At 40.7% G+C, this 17,867-nt stretch overlaps 3 protein-coding genes across 4 annotated transcripts in view; 1 reads left to right on the forward strand and 2 right to left on the reverse strand.

The window, feature by feature from the left end:
- The first annotated feature begins 1,644 nt into the window (after positions 1 to 1,644).
- Positions 1,645 to 17,867, forward strand: part of LOC104421771 (protein SAR DEFICIENT 1) — a 33,532-nt gene continuing 17,309 nt past the window's right edge. Inside the window, exons 1-7 of one of the 2 annotated variants that reach the window (XM_010033854.3) lie at positions 1,646 to 1,830; positions 1,968 to 2,043; positions 2,413 to 2,962; positions 5,158 to 5,318; positions 5,447 to 5,644; positions 5,742 to 5,841; positions 5,959 to 6,251. In XM_010033854.3, the coding sequence (XP_010032156.2) occupies positions 1,742 to 1,830; positions 1,968 to 2,043; positions 2,413 to 2,962; positions 5,158 to 5,318; positions 5,447 to 5,644; positions 5,742 to 5,841; positions 5,959 to 6,188 (1,404 nt within the window). In that variant the 5' untranslated portion in view covers positions 1,646 to 1,741 and the 3' untranslated portion in view covers positions 6,189 to 6,251. Of the gene's footprint in view, positions 1,831 to 1,967; positions 2,044 to 2,412; positions 2,963 to 5,157; positions 5,319 to 5,446; positions 5,645 to 5,741; positions 5,842 to 5,958; positions 6,252 to 17,867 lie in introns of those variants that run through there. The other variant, XM_039305968.1, reaches the window with a different exon arrangement.
- On the reverse strand, positions 9,164 to 10,550 carry LOC104434414 (LEAF RUST 10 DISEASE-RESISTANCE LOCUS RECEPTOR-LIKE PROTEIN KINASE-like 1.1). The gene is given in 3 exon segments (XM_039305825.1): positions 9,164 to 9,281; positions 9,283 to 10,090; positions 10,170 to 10,550. Coding segments are annotated over 3 exon segments (1,200 nt in total). The 5' UTR covers positions 10,444 to 10,550.
- On the reverse strand, positions 13,640 to 17,681 carry LOC104421778 (LEAF RUST 10 DISEASE-RESISTANCE LOCUS RECEPTOR-LIKE PROTEIN KINASE-like 1.2). Its single transcript, XM_039305966.1, is given in 5 exon segments — positions 13,640 to 14,907; positions 14,987 to 15,241; positions 15,340 to 15,372; positions 16,234 to 16,828; positions 16,830 to 17,681. Coding segments are annotated over 5 exon segments (1,989 nt in total). The 5' UTR covers positions 17,007 to 17,681; the 3' UTR covers positions 13,640 to 13,978.

The raw sequence follows: 17,867 nt of genomic DNA on the forward strand, positions 1-17,867 counted from the left end.
ACTCTAACTGCAATACAACATTATTCGTTGGCTCTCCCAATTGTCAACGTCGTCTCTCTTCGTAATCTTATGGAATTCCTTATTTTGCTTCCATTGAGCTCTCTTATTGTGGAACCAAGTGGCCACCTTGCTCCTATTTCTCTTTGAGCTTCTTTTGATGCTCTAGCCTCGACTGGGATTTGAAGATGGACTCCAATGATCTCGACTCAGCTTCTTCTAAGGCTCTCGCTTGTTCTCCCGTAGGTAGTTACTTGTAATTGTATAAGTAATTTTGAAGGATTAGGGTTAAGGTTTGCTTATTGGCCCTAAGTTAGCCCAACTTGTCAATTTTAGGGCAAGAACAAAGGGTCAATGACATGGTCTCTTATGTTTTTACTAATTGGACTTCAGTGAGTCATGTCGGCCAACTTATCATAAATTGACACAATGTCGGATTTTCTGATAAGAGAAATCGCTGACGGCATCCAAGCCAATAATTTTTAACCAATATGGCACTTAATTTTTTTTTTTTTAATGACGTTTATAATATCCTTTTTTCACAGACAAATTAGGGCTAACTATGAGAAAAGAAAGAGGGAGTAAAAAGAAAACAACATTCATAACCAATGAGTGCCATTCAATTTACTTTCTACTTATGTGTTCAGATCTTTAAGGCTAATTTTATCTAATTTTAGAGGATCCTAATCGGAGAGTATTTCTTGTCTTAAAATGGGGAAATTTACCAATGCAATTTTAAATCTATTATAATTGTATAAATTCAGTTATAAACATTTTTCTTTGTTAATAGAGTTTTAAACATTTTGCTTATGCCAATTCAGTCTATTATGCCAATTTGAGCTATCCATCACTGATGTGAAAGACACCTGTTTTACATGCTACAATTAGTGCTGTTATGGATGATTTTTAATAATATTTAAATATTATTTTGATTTATTTATGTTTCCTTTTTTTTTTCTTTTGCTTTCTTTTATTTTTTTCCCCTTCTTCCTCTAATAGGTCACGCAGAACTTGGTAACAAGCCACTAGAAAAGGTGAGCCTCGCTAGTGGCCAACCTTGCCAACCTAGCCTCTAGCTAGTCACCGAGTTTTGGCAATCGGCTAGGGAATGAAGATGAAGATGAAGAGAAGGGGGAAAAAGGAGAAAAAAAAGAAGAAGGGGAAAATAGATAAAAATAAATCAATAAATCCAAAAATCCAAAAAAATTAAAATATTATTAAATTTGTCAATGTCTGTGTCGATCACTAACGTAGGAAAATTGGCATTTATACAAGCTCCGGCTAATTAAAATTGATCAAATGGATTGAATTATCATAATTGCAATAAGTTCATAATTTTTTTTTAAAAATTCTCCCCCAAAAAGGTGTGAGAAAATTTACATGGTTTTGGCAACAAAGTAAGAGAGAGAGAGGAGAGAGAGAGTTGACTTTTGGGGGAGTTGACGTCAAAGTCGTTACATCATGTAAGCGTAGGTCACCACGAAGCCCCCGTTACCCAGCTGTTTCTTCGACCATTCGTCGAAACTTCGAACCACTCCAAATAGTTTTAATTGTCGTTTTTTTTTTCCTTTTTAATGAATATTCTAATCAAACCTCACCATCTTCGTCACTTCTCCTTCTGCATTCTCCCTCGCATAAATACCCTTGTCTCCCTTCCCAACTGTCTCTTGCTCTTTCCATTCTCACTCCTCTCTTCCTTCACCAAAACTCTCTTCCTCTCTCAATAGCTCTTGGGATTTCATCAATGGCTGCAAAAAGGTTCTTCAGTGAATCCGGTTCCGACTCCGACCCGCCGTCTGAAAAACGGATGCGAACTCGGCCTTCTTTCGCTTCGTATGCTTTTGATCTCCTCCTCTTCTGTTCGCTTTTTCCCCTCGTTTCTGAAATTGAACTTGACCTGCGTTTTCTTTTGCAAACGAACCTTTCTTTTGATTCCTTATAACATGAAATTTCTCTATTTCTTGACCCAGTGTAATTGGAGAAGTAGTGATGGTGAACTCCTTGAAGAACTTCTGCTCGGGCTTGGAGCCGATGCTTCGAAGAGTGGTAGGTTCTTTATCTTAATTATCACTTATTAATATGTTCTTGAAAGTAAACTTCTTTCTAATTTACATAAATCATGAAAATAATATATATTTTCTTTCATTTTTGATCTTTGTTCATCTTAACAAGAAATTAGAGAGGACAAGAAAAAAAGAATCGAATGCTATATTTTTCATGTATGATTAAATAAACCCCAATGAAAGATATCATTCGTCACAATCACTTGACTTGTGCTATGAGTTTATGAGCTCATAATGAATTACTTCGCCACTTGAAACCTATACACTGAAAACCCTAGACCATAACATTTTATGATCATAGGCGAAACCCTTAAATTTATTTAGGTTTGATTGTTCTACGTTGCTTCCTCAGGTGAATGAAGAGGTGGAGCGCAGCCTTGTACGGTGCTCGCGCACGCTTCAGCGAGTCCCCTCGCTCCGAATCCAAGCCCCTGAACCCTCGAGCCTTGAGTTGAGGTTCAGCAAAAGCCTCACGCTGCCCATCTTCACCGGAAGCAAAATCGTGGATGCGGACGGTTTTCAGCTCCAAATCATCCTTGTTGACACAAGTGGCGATCAAGCGGTCTCCCCAACTCTCCCTAGCCCAATCAAGGTTGAGATCGTGGTCCTCGATGGTGATTTTCCTCCAGGAGACCGCACTAATTGGACGAGCGAGGAATTTGATCGGAACATTGTTAGGGAGAGGCAAGGTAAGAGGCCTTTGCTCGCTGGAGAGCTGAGCGTGACCATGAGGAGCAATGGGGTGGCTGCCATTGGGGATATCGAGCTGACCGATAATTCGAGCTGGATTAGGAGCAGGAAGTTCAAGCTTGGTGCTAGGGTTTCTCCAGGGAGCTACCACGGCATTAGGATAAGCGAAGCCATGACCGAGGCATTCGTTGTCAAAGATCACCGAGGAGAATGTGAGTTGTTTGATTTTTTTTTTCAAGTACTTGCACTACTGTTTATTCTTAGTTATGTATAGACATATGATCACATAATCAGTCCTTTTAATACACACAACATGATTCATTTTCATTTCATAGGGTATTCGACCAAAAAGAAACTGGCCACTTACCACATGAAATATGAGTTTTTTCACATGAATTGTTGCTACCGATATTCATAACCACAACCACATACACAAACACATCTGAACACTAATTCACATGCATAATATATCATAATAAGTTCTGGTTTGCATGATCTTTCTTTATTAGCATAGTGGGTATTGAAGTCCATTGATCATTATTGAACTATATATACCAAAACGTGATTCTCATTAGGTTTTTCTCAAGTTCATATGCAATCTTGTTCGGAATATATATAGTTATAGCTATAATTGAGGTTGCTACTTGTTAAGATTGATATCTATTAGACAATAGATATCACTTCAATCATAGATTAGTAAACAAAAGAGATCAAATCCTGGTCTTCAGTCAAAAGCACCCGCACCGGTGGCACACTGAACATAAATTTGTCATCTTGTTCTGCAAGGGTCAAATTAAGATAGATACCCTGATCACACATCAAAAACTGGGAGATGCATCATGCGGGCTCCATCAATTCTTTGCCATGTCCTGGTCCAACTACCGGGCAATTTCACCATGAATAAGAAGAGACGAAGCTACCAGTCCAATGATCTGTGCCCCTACTTCATTTGTCAAACGGGCAGATGAAATTAGAGTTTGCATGGCGGTCAATTCCATCATCATAAATCTGTTTAGCTTCTGCCCCTTTTCTTTGATTTGAGATAGATCGCAATATGAATTAGATTGTAAGCATATTAAGGGAAAAGCTCGATCTAGCGAAAGCACGATGAAGTGTACCTTTGGCCATGAAGATGATGATATGTTTTCTCACTCCACGTGAAATATTCTAGATATAATAGTGCAACTGTTTATGTGGTAGATGAGATTTATGTGCATAAACTAAGCATAGAGTGTCTTTGATTAGACAATATAGTTCTTAGTCCCTTTAATTATTTGATTCTGTGACAGGAGTTAATCAAACCAAAGTATATGTACTTTAAAGGCCCTCACCTTCCTAAATCTGGGTAGTTTTGGGTGGTTTTGATTAGGTGCTGGATATTAAATTATAATTTATGAAAAACATTTAGATTATTCTTTAGAAACAAATATTGACATCCAAAGTACCTCAAACTTTTTATAATTCCTAATCATCATCTTTAATTAGAAAGAAAAAACAGCATATTACCTTCTTGAGTCGAAGTTTGATTTTTCTTCTTCCTTCCTTTTCTTTTTTTTTATCCATTTGGAGTTTTCTAATCATGATGGTTGGGTCATGATGGGTTATGATATGACATCAACCGTGTATAGCACCCACTAGCCCTTCTCCAAGACTCATGCCTTTTATCCTCCTATCAAATCCCAAATCCCAAACTTTTAGCAATAAAAAGAAGAAGAAAAATCCCAGATTCTAAAATAAATAAATAAAAAGAAAAAGAAAAAAAGTCAGCCGTGGAACTTGGGGACAAATCTTTCCGATTCCTCCTTTTTCTATGACTCAGCCATCATTTTGCCATTTGTCGTGTTGCCGGCTTGTAGGACCGGTGGGCAACGCGTTACTTGACCATTCAATCAAGCTTTTTTTTAGGGTTATTAGACTTATCAAAGTAAAGCCGCAAGAAGAGTGTTGTTGAAGCAAGCTTTCCCATTAATTAATAGGTCAAAAGATACTTTAGTGACCCCACATATTCGCGTGTTTCATTGTACTCGTCCGCGTCCTGCCTTAATTTAAAGGAAAATATTTAAATCAAGTCAAGTCAATTATTGTGCAATTTCAATTAAATGAGTATGGAAAGGGACAGAAAAATTAGAAGACGACATCTTTTGTTAGGTGAGTTCTTAGTATTATATGGAGAGGGTCGGTTATCTTCTACTTGCAAACGAGAATAGCTAGTTGAGGGAACTATAAGAGAGGCAAATCGCCAGGAATAGTCAGATGCTTCGGAACAATCAACTCATAATACTAAGTACATTGAGTTAACTAAAATTAATTAAGTAGTAATCCCCTATTTTCTTTTTCCTCTTTTTTTTTTTTTTTGCTAATAATTTCATTGTCTAAAATTTCTCTTCTTTTTATTCTGTTATTGAAGTGTACAAGAAGCATTATCCACCACAGTTAGGGGATGAGGTGTGGCGTCTAGAGAAAATTGGGAAAGAGGGAGCATTTCACAAGAAGCTGGGTGAAGAAGGAATTCAGACGGTCCAAGATTTCTTGAAGCTGTCCGTTGTGGACCCATCTAAGCTTAGAAAGGTACTTGTCCTATTCTTTTTATCTTCTTTCAATTTCTCTTATATTTCCCCTTTCAGGTTTTGCTTCTTTAATTTGGAGATTAATAACTTCTTTTTATTAAAAAAAAAAAAAAAAAAAAAAAAAAACAGATATTGGGAGCTGGAATGTCTGAGAAGATCTGGGATGCAACCATAAAGCATGCAAGGACCTGTGACAAGGGCAACAAGCACTACATTTACCAAGGGCCCAACTTCAGCATCACCTTGAATCCAATCTGCCAAGTTGAAAGGGCTATAGTAGATGGGCATATCTACAACCACAAGGACCTCTCAAATAACATCATCAGGGTATGCACTGAATCTTATCAGATTATCTTATGCCCTAGCCCAAGTTTTGTAGAGGCATGTTGGTTTATTTTATAAATCTTCAATATGGCACTTGCAGCCCTACATTGAGACCTTGGTCAGACAAGCTTACTCACATTGGAGCACACTGGAGGAGATTGAGCTTCCTTACTACCCTGAAACACCTCAACTAACACTAGGTACCGCATAGTATCTAATTTGTCTATGTAATCCATATATGTATGTATGTATGTATGTATGTATGTATACGCCATATTTTTTAATACCCGAATTAAAATATGATGTTTTTAATCCAGGTGAGGTGGAGGATCAGTACCCAACACATTATCAGCTGACAGATAAAGCTTTTGAGGATTACCCACCAACCAATCATGTACAGATTGGGGCTGGTGCTGATTGGCAGATAAACCCAGCATTTGTGAACACCACTTTTGAGCATGCCATCAGGTACAGCATCCCAGAGGCATCATCTTCATCCAATATTAACAATCTTGCACCTCCAAGGTCTTTCATGGATGGGAGGTGAATTAGGGCTAGATCGATGCACTGAAGTTTAGTTGTACATAGTCAATCAGGTAGTTTGGGGGGGTGTGAATCGCCATGTGAGGCAAGCAGTTGCAGCTGGAGCAATGGCATACAAGGGATGTCTTTCCCATTCTGTTCTGTCAATTTTAGGCATAGAATACTGCAGTTTTGAATAACTCATTGTCAAATAGAGTGACTGTTAGTTTCAAGCAGTTTAGAGAGAGGGACTCAATTTTAGGCATAGAATACTGCTTTCTTGAAGTTAAAGTTTTGCTTCAAGTAACTCAGTGTCAAATAGAGTGAATGTTAGTTTCAAGCAGCTGGTTGACATTCTCTTTTACCCTGAAGCTGATCAGCAACTGATGAATCTCCATCGCTAAAGCTATATCTATGCGATCTCAAATGAGTTCTCTTTCTCTTGTTCTGTGGTTCTGAAATGGCATCTCGGGTCTGCGGTTCATACCTTGTTCATTCAGAGCCCTTGGTTTCGTTACTTGAGATCCTGGCAATTCTTCATCTTCTTCGAGAAATATGTTCTCAGACTACGTTAAGTACCCGTTCACCAGAAAATGACATTGTTGTCGAATGACAATATACCTTTAAGGTTCAGCCATTGCAGCGGACGAGTTGAGCTGTGATATGGTAACTACCATGAATTACAACAGTAGGCTTTTATAACCAAAAAAATCCTAATTACAGGAGTCAATCCCCATGCTCCTGCAGTATTCCTACACGACAACTGAATTAGGGAACAACAATACTGCAGTATTGCACCCTTAATACCCTTTCCTACTTCAATATATTCTTCTATCTTGACATGATTAAGTCTTTAGTGCATCCACTATATTGGCCCCAAATGACTTCGTTGTGTTTCCGCTCCTCATTCGTCGCGACTCTCCCTCGAGGTCAGGATTTGATGGAGCGGGTTTAGTGACTTGCCAAGCGGGAATGGGCGGTCCCTCAGAAAGAGTGAAGGCAAACATGTTCTAAGCCAGCTTGAAGTCCTGCGGTCGATTGAAGTTCATACATAATTTCGCCCCTACTTTCATTTCACATCACAGTACGAACCCTGGCCATTGTTGGACGGTGTAGTAAAAATCAAAGTCATCAGGAGCCCAAAGAGCAGACAGATAAGGCATTGCCAAAAATCCCACGTCTCAGATTTTCAAGAATCCCCTTCGCAGACTGCTCTTCTTCCACGAACGCCCCTCAGTCACGTTAGACTCTGAGCGGCGTCTCTTATCAGAGTATTCCACATAAAAAGATCCCGTTCAGCAATTTAAGCAAAAACGGTTGGAGAGCCTAGCCAATTGCGCCCGAGATGGCGATCGCGCCGGTAAAGATGGGCTCTCGAGGAGCTGTGCCATAGGCTTCAATGTCCGGAGATCCATCCAGTTTCTCCATAGGCTTGACCGATGGTGGCAGTGGGTGCTCCGGTCGTTGGTTCTCTTCCTGATCATTGCATAGAGTACTCTGTTTATTATGGCAAAAACAGAGTGGGTTCTTTCACAGTCGCATTTTTAGAAACCTTGAATTACGCAAAGCCATTTACAGGCTTCTTTAAACTGAAAACAGCCGTATCACGAACGGTACTTTTTTCTTACTAAGCTCAGAACAATGATATTTTCAAGCTCTGAAGTTTAGTCCTTGGAATGGCTATGGCGGATTTGTCGAGACGACCAAGATGAAGTGGAGGGGTGGTTTTTGGAAATTGGAAACGTAGACCCCACCTGGACATGTGAAGAGGTGCGTGCTCCAGCGGAGCTTCACGACCACCCAATATTTTTCAAGATGTATGGAGATTGGGATGATGCTAGAGTGATATAAAATGGTGATGAGGTGTCCTAGTGAATTGAGGAGCAAGCCTATTTTGCGGGCCGGGCCGGGTCGTCCGGGCTCGGGCTCGCCTTAAACTTCATTTAACTCCACTTTTATGCTCGAAAAATTTGACGGGCCAAAAAATTTAGTTTTTCTCTTTTCTTTTGTTGGGCATGAAATTTAGTTTAATCGGCTAGAATTGGGCCGAAAAAGTCCTAATGGGCTTTATCATAAAAGTGGACTCGATCTCTCGGCGTTGACCGGCCGCTGGTTGAGCGAAAATCTCGTAATGGGATGAAGGTCTTCAAATTTTAATGTCCCTGGTTCGTAAATTAGTTTTCTTTAAATCACGCATTTAAGAATTGCCGGCGAAACTCTAGTGTCGACATTGTTTTATGCCGGTCAAGCGAAAATCTCATAATGGGATCAAGGTCTCCAAATTTTAATATCCCTAGTTCATAGATTAGTTTTCTTTAAATCACGCATTTGAGAATTGTCGGCGAAACTCTAGTGTCGACATTGTTTTCTCAGTTGCTTTTGAAGGTAGAGATCTATTTGCTGAGCGAGCAGCCTTGAAAATGAGATAGAAGGTGTTTTACCTCAACGAGAGCTCATGATATTTATTGTCGGATACATCCTTTGTTATGCTATAACATGTATCACGGTCAATCGAAACGTGACAATTAAACTGAGTTGACTAACCTTGCCTGCCTAGTGCATTACTATTACAAGGAAGAACTAGGAAGAACAGAAGCCATGGCTATTCTATTGGATCGCTCTCGGTTTGCGAATCGTTTTAGCCAGAAATCCAAACAAAGCTTTCTGGGCAATGCAGTTGGATGGTACCAATGAGACATTCAGCACACTATAAAGTCGATGTTGAACCATTGTTTCTGTGGTCAAACCTACCCAAAAAAGAAAGGCTAAGTTCTCATATCCAATTCAGAAGAGAAAACAAAGACGAAAGTGTGCCCAACTACTATCTCTCATCCACATAATATTCCCAACTCAGGAAAGATACCCAGTATGGAAGAATATGATAACAAACAAAGGAAAAATATCATAATGTGGTTATCCTCTTTATCTCACTCATACACATTGCCTCACTACTGTACATATCAGCTATCTTCAGATGATTTCGTCTCCTGTAATGGCAACCTAACCAGTGGCATTGGGTGTTGAATTGTTGCTAACCCATTTCCCCGTGACTGAAACCGGCAAAGAAGTTAACGGATTGTTCTTCAACAGAACAGCATCATCCGCTATATTCTGTTTGGTCTGACTTCTCCATGTTGTCTCCACGGTTTTGTATTTCCTTTAGTGTTTTTAATACCTCTTCCATCGATGGCCTCATGTCATGGCCTTGCTCCAAGCACTGGAACCCCAACTCCGCCACCGCAGTAATCATTTCTCCAGTCCTATAGTCTGTATCGAACCCCAGATTTGGATCTACAAGCTCGTGCAAGGCGTGGCTTTGGATCTTGTTAATGGCCAGGGCGGATAGATTTATCTCGTGGCGATGCCTAGTGATATCAACTGCTGGCAAGGAAGATATGAGCTCCATCAAGACTACTCCAAAGCTATATACATCGCTCTTCTCAGTCAATTGGTAGCATTGAAGGTATTCTGGATCAATAAAACCTGGTGTTCCTTGCGGAGCAGTTGAAACATGAGTGACATTAACTGGGAAGAGGCGCGACAAATGGAAATCCGCAACCTTGACTCTAAAATTCTCGTCCAGTAGGATGTGGCTGGTCTTCACATCTCGGTGGATAACATCAGATGCGTGGAGATACACCAATGCGTTTGCGGTTTCTATGGCTATGTTCAAACGGGTGGACCATGGGGGTGAGCCGGGTTTAGCTAAATCGCTGTGAATATGATCAGCCACCGTGCCATTTGGCACATATTCATACACGAGCAGGAGTCTATGGCTCTGCCGGGAGGTGCAGCCATACAGTGAGACTAGATTCGTGTGGCATAAGCGAGTAAGTATATCGACTTCGTTCACGAACTGCTCGACTCTTCTGTGGTTGCTTTCGTACAATCTCTTGACTGCAACTACACGCCCATCTCGGAGTTTGCCTGCAAAGCTTGTTAAGGTCATGGCAAAATCTTTGATGATGGGCTCACTAACTGTGGACAATTTTAGTGTTGCTCTTACCTTTGAAAACAGTGCCAAAGCCTCCATCACCAAGTTCCGCTGCTGGATCGAAATCGTTGGTAGCATTCTTAAGGTCGTCGGAGTCAAAGATGGGCAGTCCATGGTAGACACTGCCATTCTCAAGGGTAGCTGATGTTTGGGCCATATCCGCAGTTCTGAGGGGCGCAGGTCTTGTACTGCGAATCCTCCAACGCAGCCTGATAGACTTAGCTGGTGAAGACGATGACGAGGACCGGCGACAACTAGCTCCGCAGATTAGGCTTTGGAGATTCATTTGAGACTGGAAGGAGGCGGGGGATAGCAGAAGATAGGAGAAAGAGGCAGGAGAGGGTGTGGAAAGCAATTTGCAGAAAATTCAAAACGGGGTTGGTTTGAACTGGTCCTGAAACTCCAGTCGCTGTCGCTGTGCTGGTTCGTCGATTTTGAAGCGAAGGACACCGAGCGGAGACGAAAGTGGCTCCGGGGCGCGCATTAGTCAAACGCCCCATGGCTTACGCCAGGGAAATTTTTGCGCCCCTGGAAAAAATCCTGGGAGGAACAACAAACCAGGAAACTTCCTAGTCAAAGGGACTTAGGTTGGAGGACCCACCAACGTTTGTTTTTTAAATGTTGACTTTGATGATCTACGTAATCATTAAAAAAAATCCTGACTCCCTTCGTTTTATGAAAAATAATTTTCAGAAAAGCGTTTTTCGAATTTTTTAATATTCATTTCATGGAAAATAAATTAGTTGTGGAAAGCAATTTCCACTAAAGGAAAAAAGATCTTCTAAACGAGGGAAAATATTTTTACTTTTCAATTTGAGGAAAACATTTTCCTTACTCACTCTCTCTCTCTCATATCTTATAACCCCTTATTTCTTGTTTTCTTTTTTAATAATTGAATTTTAAATTAATTTTCTTTTTCCTTTTTTTTTTTTTTCGCCTTCTTCTTTGGCTGGTTGTTGGTTGTCACTATGGCAAGTGGCCGGCCAAAGAAAAAGAAAATAAAAAGGAAGAAAAAAAAAAAAAATGATTTAAAATCGATTTTTAAAAAATTAAAAATATATATCTTCAAAATAATTTAAAATTTGATTTTAACAATAAAATAATAATAAATTTATTGAAAAAAAATATATATAGAGAAGAACAATGAAAAATACTTTCCAGTTCATTTTCAAGTTTTAGATGAACATCGGAAAATAGTGACATTCTCTTAGAAAATGAGTGTTTGGAAAATTTCCGAAAAGCGCTGTATTTTCCATGAAACAAACGGAGTCTAAGTAGACAAGTTAATTATTATTATACCAAACTTTAGCGCAAACAAAAATTAATCACATTTCCCTAAATTTTTATCCCATGTCGGAGTCCTCACAACCCCGAGCGAGCGTAGCTTACGATCCAGCATAGTCTTGAAATTAGTCAACGGACGATGGGCCCAAATCCCACATCAATGGGCCCATATTTTTGGGCTCCTATTCATGGGCCTGAATCAAGGAGTCAAATTGGGGCTAGAAGGAAGACCAATCTAAATGGCCTTCCTCAGGATCTCCTCCTCCGTTGACGATTGACAATTCAACGTTGGGACGTGCTTGGCTCGCAGCAGACCTTCGTGACTAGTCAGCAAAAACTCTCTCTCTCTCTCTCTCTCTCAGAATTGCTGGCCAAGCAGTAGCTAAGTGGAAACTTCCTCTTGCTTTGCGCCACCGAAGATAAAAACGAAAGAAAAGTCTTAATCATTGTCGCGTGATATTCTTAGATGGAGGAAGACAAAGCAAAGGGTAGTGCCATCAAATTTCCAACAAAAGAAACAAGCAGATCACATTCGATCGAATCGAGTTTTCTCTAGACAAATTATTGGGGTCCATTGATCATAGTATTGTAGAGGTACTAAGGGAAATTAACTCTGCAGAAGCTCAACGTTTGGTGATTTCTTGCATATTCTACATGGTCGATAACAGAATCCCATGCGCCAGTACTGTATGAACAAGAACTCACCAAATGAAGTAGAGAATGATCACCTAGGAATGTTACCAAAAGAGTGTATATGTTAAATTTTGTGAGACCACCGTCGATTGTTCTAAATGCTTAAACTGTTGGATGATGACATAGTTTATTATTTAAATATTCTAATACTCTATCTCGCGCTTAATATGATATTTTATCTAGTACTAAGCGTGAAATTTAATTAGGGAGGTAAATGGAGCCTGGTAAAAGTTGAACTCAGGACCTCTAATTTTGATACTGTATGAGATTTTGTGAAACTAATATTGACTATTTTAAAAATTTATGCTGTTAGATGAATGCATGCTTTATTATTTAAATATTTTAATAATATCAAGAGTTCCAAAAAACCTTAACTTACACAGCTCGTTTACAAGCTTCTTTAAACCGAATGCATCCGTATCACTAATGGCACTTTTTTCTTATTAAGATCAAAAGAATGATATTTTCAAGCTTTGAAGCTTAGACGTTGGAATGACTATGGAGGACTTGTCGAGGCAACCGAGATGAAGTGGTGGGGTGTTTGTGAAAGAAGAGTAGGTGATTGAGAAAGGAATTTTTGGAAATCTAAAACATAGACCCTCAATCAGTGAGTGAAGAGGTCCGTGCTTCTGTGGAGCTTCTGGACCACCCAATATTTTTAAGATGTATAAAGATTGGAATGATGCTAGGGTGATATGGAATGATGATGAGGTGTCCCAGTGAGGTGAGGAGCAAGTCAATTTTGCAGGCCGGCCTAGGTCCTTCGGGCTCGGGCTGGCCTTGATCTTCATTTAACTCTGCCTTTATGCTTGAAAAATTTGACGGCCAAGAAATTTAGTTTTTCTATCTTTTTGCTGGACAAGAAATTTAGTTTAATTGGCTAGAATTGGGCCGAAAAAGTCCTGATGGGCTTTATCATAAAAGCTGACTTGATCTCTCGGCGTTGACCAGCCTATGGTCAAGCGAAATTCTCATAATGGTGCTCAAGGTCTCTAAATTAATCACTAGTTGTTTGAGTTGGACCTTTTCAATTTGGAAGGAGGAGGTGGGGGGGGTTCAAATCTCCACATTTTCCTATGGTCAATTTCATTTCGTTTGAGTGGATTTCGACCCACATTCTACAATAATGTAAGTGTTAGAGTAGGCTAAGAAAAAAAAAAAAAAAAAAAGGTCTCTAAATTTTAATGTCCCTAGCTCATGAATTAGTTTTCATTTAAATCATACAATTGACAATGGTCAGCGAAACTCCAGTGTCGACATTGTTTTCTCAGTTGCTTCTTAATTTATTTGCTGAGCAAGCAGCCTTGAAAATGAGATAGAAGGTGTTTTACTAAAGCAAGAGCTCATGGTATTGTTTATCCGATACATCCTTTGTTTTGCCATAACAATTGTCACGGTTGGTCGAAATGTGACAATCAAACTGCACTGACTAACCCCGCCTGCCCGGTGCATTACTATTGCAAGGAAAAACTAGGAAGAATAGAAAGCATGGCTGTTCTTCAATCTAGGCAGAAATCCAACCAAAACTTTTCATGCAATGTGGTTGGATGGTACAAATAGGGCAATGTCGAATCGTTTTCGTGGTCTCGAACCTACCCGTAAAGAAAAGGGCTAAGCTCTTGAATTCAAGTCAGGAGAGAGAACAAAGAAGAAATTATGCCAACTACTCCTCTCATCCACAGAATATTCCCATCTCAGGAAAGATGCCCAGTATGGAAGAATATGATAACAAACAACGGAAAAATATCATAATGTGGCTGTCCTCTTTATTTCACTCATACACATTACCTCACTACTGTACATATCGGCAGTCTTCAGAAGATCTCGTCTCCTGCAATGGCAACCTAACCACTGGCATTGGGCGTTGAATCGTTGCTAACCCATTTCGCCGTGACTGAAACTGGCGAAGATGTTAACGGATTGTTCTTCAACAGAACAGCATCATCCGATATATTATCTGGTTGGTCTGACTTCTCCATGTTGTCTCCACGGTTTTGTATTTCCTTTAGTGTTTTTAATACCTCTTCCATCGATGGCCTCATGTCGTGGCCTTCTTCCAAGCACTGGAACCCCAACTCCGCCACCGCAGTAATCATTTCTCTAGTCCTATAGTCTGTATCGAACCCAAGATTTTGATCTACAAGCTCGTGCAAGGCGTGGCTTTGGATCTTGTTAATGGCCAGGGCAGATAGATTTATCTCATGGCGATGCCTCATGATATCAACGGCTGGCAAGGAAGATATGAGCTCCATCAAGACTACTCCAAAGCTATATACGTCGCTCTTCTCAGTCAATTGGTAGCATTGGTGGTACTCTGGATCGACATAACCTGGTGTCCCTTGAGGGGCAGTTGAAACATGAGTGACATTAAATGGGAAGAGGCGTGACAAACCGAAATCCGCAACCTTGACACTGAAATTCTCGTCCAGCAGGATATTGTTGGTCTTCACATCTCGGTGGATAACATCAGATGCGTGGAGATACACCAATGCGTTTGCAGTTTCTACGGCTATGTTAAAACGGGTGGACCACGGGGGCAAGCCAGGTTTAGCTAAATCTCCGTGAATATGATCAGCCACCGTGCCATTTGGCACATATTCATACACAAGCAGGAGTCTACGGCTCTGCCGGGAGGTGCAGCCATACAGTGAGACTAGATTTGGGTGGCGTAAGCGAGTAAGTATTTCGACTTCATTCATGAACTGCTCGACTCTTTTGTAGTTGCTTTCATACAATCTCTTGACTGCAACTACACGCCCATCTCGGAGTTTGCCTGCAAAACTTGTTAAGGTCATGGCAAAATCTTTGATGATGGGCTCACTAACTGTGGACAATTTTAGTATTGCTCTTACCTTTGAAAACAGTGCCAAAGCCTCCATCACCAAGTTCTGCTGCTGGATCGAAATCGTTGGTTGCCTTCTTAAGTTCGTCATAGTCAAAGATGGGCAGTCCATGGAGGCCCATCTCAAAATCTGTCCTGGAGGAGTAATTTGAGGAGATGCTTCTCAAGGCAAAGGATGACTGGCCATACTTTTTTCTTTGGTGAGATCGATAGATATAGAAACCAACAATCATCAACAGAACTCCGCCTGCTGGGATACCCAAGCCTGATTTTTAGGGGAGAGACCCCATATCATTAGATTCCAATGAGCAATGAGGGAAGCATACTGTCAAAATGGGAAAGAAAAGGTCTTGAAATAATTACCTATTCCAACTTTGAAACCAATCCTGCTCTTTCCTGAGACAGTAGTCATCAAAAGTGAAATATGTATCAATGGATTGCAGACAGATCATTTCAAAGTGTCTAAGGAATATAAAGATCAGGGTGCATCATGAGGTTATAGTTCATTCAGTTTCAAGAAAGAAAAATAGCCTTGATCGAGTGGAAAGATTACAAATTCACCGGTTTGGCTTGGTCCTCATCTTGAAAATTCCATGGATAAATTAGTGACATCTTACCAGAAGAAATTGGAAGCACATGCAAATGGATATGTGGCTGATCGACTAACGAGTATAGACATTAGCTAAAATCCTGAATTTCTACAGCTATCAGGGAATGAACAGGAAGACAGGAAATTTCTTTTTCTTGCAGGAATAAAAGTAGCAAACACTCTGCAATATGATCAACAATGTGGTATCAGACGTGGAGATAAATAGAACTTTCTGTGCCACCAATTGAATGGGCGGTATGTTTCTAGACGTGTCTCAAAACTTTAGGCTTCTAAGCAGAACTATCGTTCTGCTGATAAAAGAAGTGGGCAGCTCTCGTTCAGGCAAGAACTTTCAAGCTTCTTCAATCATGAACACCCAATTGATGACTAGAAAACTGTTGCAGAGAGAAAGAAACATGAACATTTCCGTTACTCTTCTTTCAATTCCTCCAGGTTCGTGAACATCAAAATCTACGAGGTTCTGATAAGTTATCTTGGAACCCAGGAGACCAGAGAGTTTCATTTGCAGCAGTAAGCTGAGTCTAGAATCTAACCTAAGGTGAAGAAATTGAAGAAGTTCAAGGACGTTATACACAGCACGTAGAAACGAAAGATCAAGCAAAACAGTGGACCCGAAAACTCAGCCAAGAAAATAAAAACCGAATTACCCATGCATTTACCATCATTGCAGGTTTGAGAATGAGGGTGATCTTGGCAAAAGCATATGAAAGTATTGTTCTCGAACCCACACCGTCCCTCACTTTCCTCGCAGTTGCTGCAATTAATTGCAGTCCAGTTCAAAAGGAACCCAATCTCCATAATCTCACTGTAATTCATAGTCGCCAAGCTAGCGTTATTTGCATTGACATCAACGTGTACACTAACTGCAGAGTCGCAGGTGCTGATGACAGAATTCAAATATGTTTCCTGCGATACATCCTCGTGAAAAACCGCAAAAGAGTGGTGGGTGGAGTTGCTAGCACAGTCCACCGGATATGTAGAATCTGGCGGTTGCAAGGTGCAATTATAGTAGAAGAAGAAATCAGCATTTGTGGAACTCAGATTGAAAGGCGTTCCTTTGAAGCTGATATTATGCTGCGGAGCATCACAGGTGTCATGGTACACGAAGGCATCAACCAGGAGGATAGAATGGTTGGCGTAGAAGATATCCTTGATGTAGAAGAACTCACTGTCCGAAAAATTCAGGAAAGGAAGAATCCCTACACAGGTGATCTCGAAATCTGGATGGCCACAATAAGACTCCAGGTTCGCCCGAAATCCAAAAAGGGTAGCTGATGTTTGGGCCATATCCGCAGCTCCGAGGCGCGCAGGCCTCGTACTGCGCATCCTCCGACACAGCCCTATAGACTAAGCTGGCGAAGATGACGACAAGGGCCAACCGGCGACAACCAGCTCCGCAGATGAAGCTCTGGAGATTCATCTGGGACTGGAAGGAGGAGGCAGAGGACAGCAGAAGATAGGAGAAAGAGGCAGGAGAGGGTGTGGAAAGAGCAATTTGCAGAATATTCAAAATGGGGTTGGTTTGAACCGGTCCTGAAACCCCAGTCGCTGTCGTTGTGCTGGTTCATCGACTTTGAAGCGAAGAATGCCGAGCGGAGACGGAAAGTGGCTCCGGGGCGCGCATTAGTCAAACGCCTCATGGCTTACGCGGGGGAACTTTTCGCCCCTGGAAAAAAAAACCTTTAAGAGGAACAAACCAGGAAACTTCCTAGTCAAAGGGGACTTAGGTTGGAGTACCCACCAACGTTTTTTTCGAAATGTTGACTTTAATGATCTTACCTAATCATTAAGAACATATCCTAACTAAGCAATGCAACTTAATTATTGGTTCTTGATCTTTTTTATTTTTTATTTTTTTAATTTTCCGATACCAAACTTTAGTGCTAATGAAAAATTAATCACATTTCCCTGGATTCTTAACTCACGTCGAAGTTCCTACAACCCTAAGCGTAGGTTACGACCCAACGGAGTCTTGGAATTAGTCAACGTACGTTGACTTCGATGATCCTATAGTCTAAATTATGGGCCCAAATCCACATCAATGGGCCCATTTTGGGCTCCCTTTCATGGGCCTGAATCAAGAGTCAAATCGGGGCTAAAAGGAAGTCCAATCTAAATTGCCTTCCTCATGAGCTCCTCCTCCGTTGACCATTGACAATTCAACACTGTGACGTGTTTGGCTTGCAACGGACCTTCGTGACTAGTCAGCAAAAACGACTCTCTCTCATTCTCTCTCTCTCGGGAAGAATTGCTGGCCAAGCAGTCGCTAGGTTGAAATTTC

The sequence above is a fragment of the Eucalyptus grandis genome, chromosome 2, assembly GCF_016545825.1.
Source record: "Eucalyptus grandis isolate ANBG69807.140 chromosome 2, ASM1654582v1, whole genome shotgun sequence".
NCBI classification, from domain to species: domain Eukaryota; kingdom Viridiplantae; phylum Streptophyta; class Magnoliopsida; order Myrtales; family Myrtaceae; genus Eucalyptus; species Eucalyptus grandis.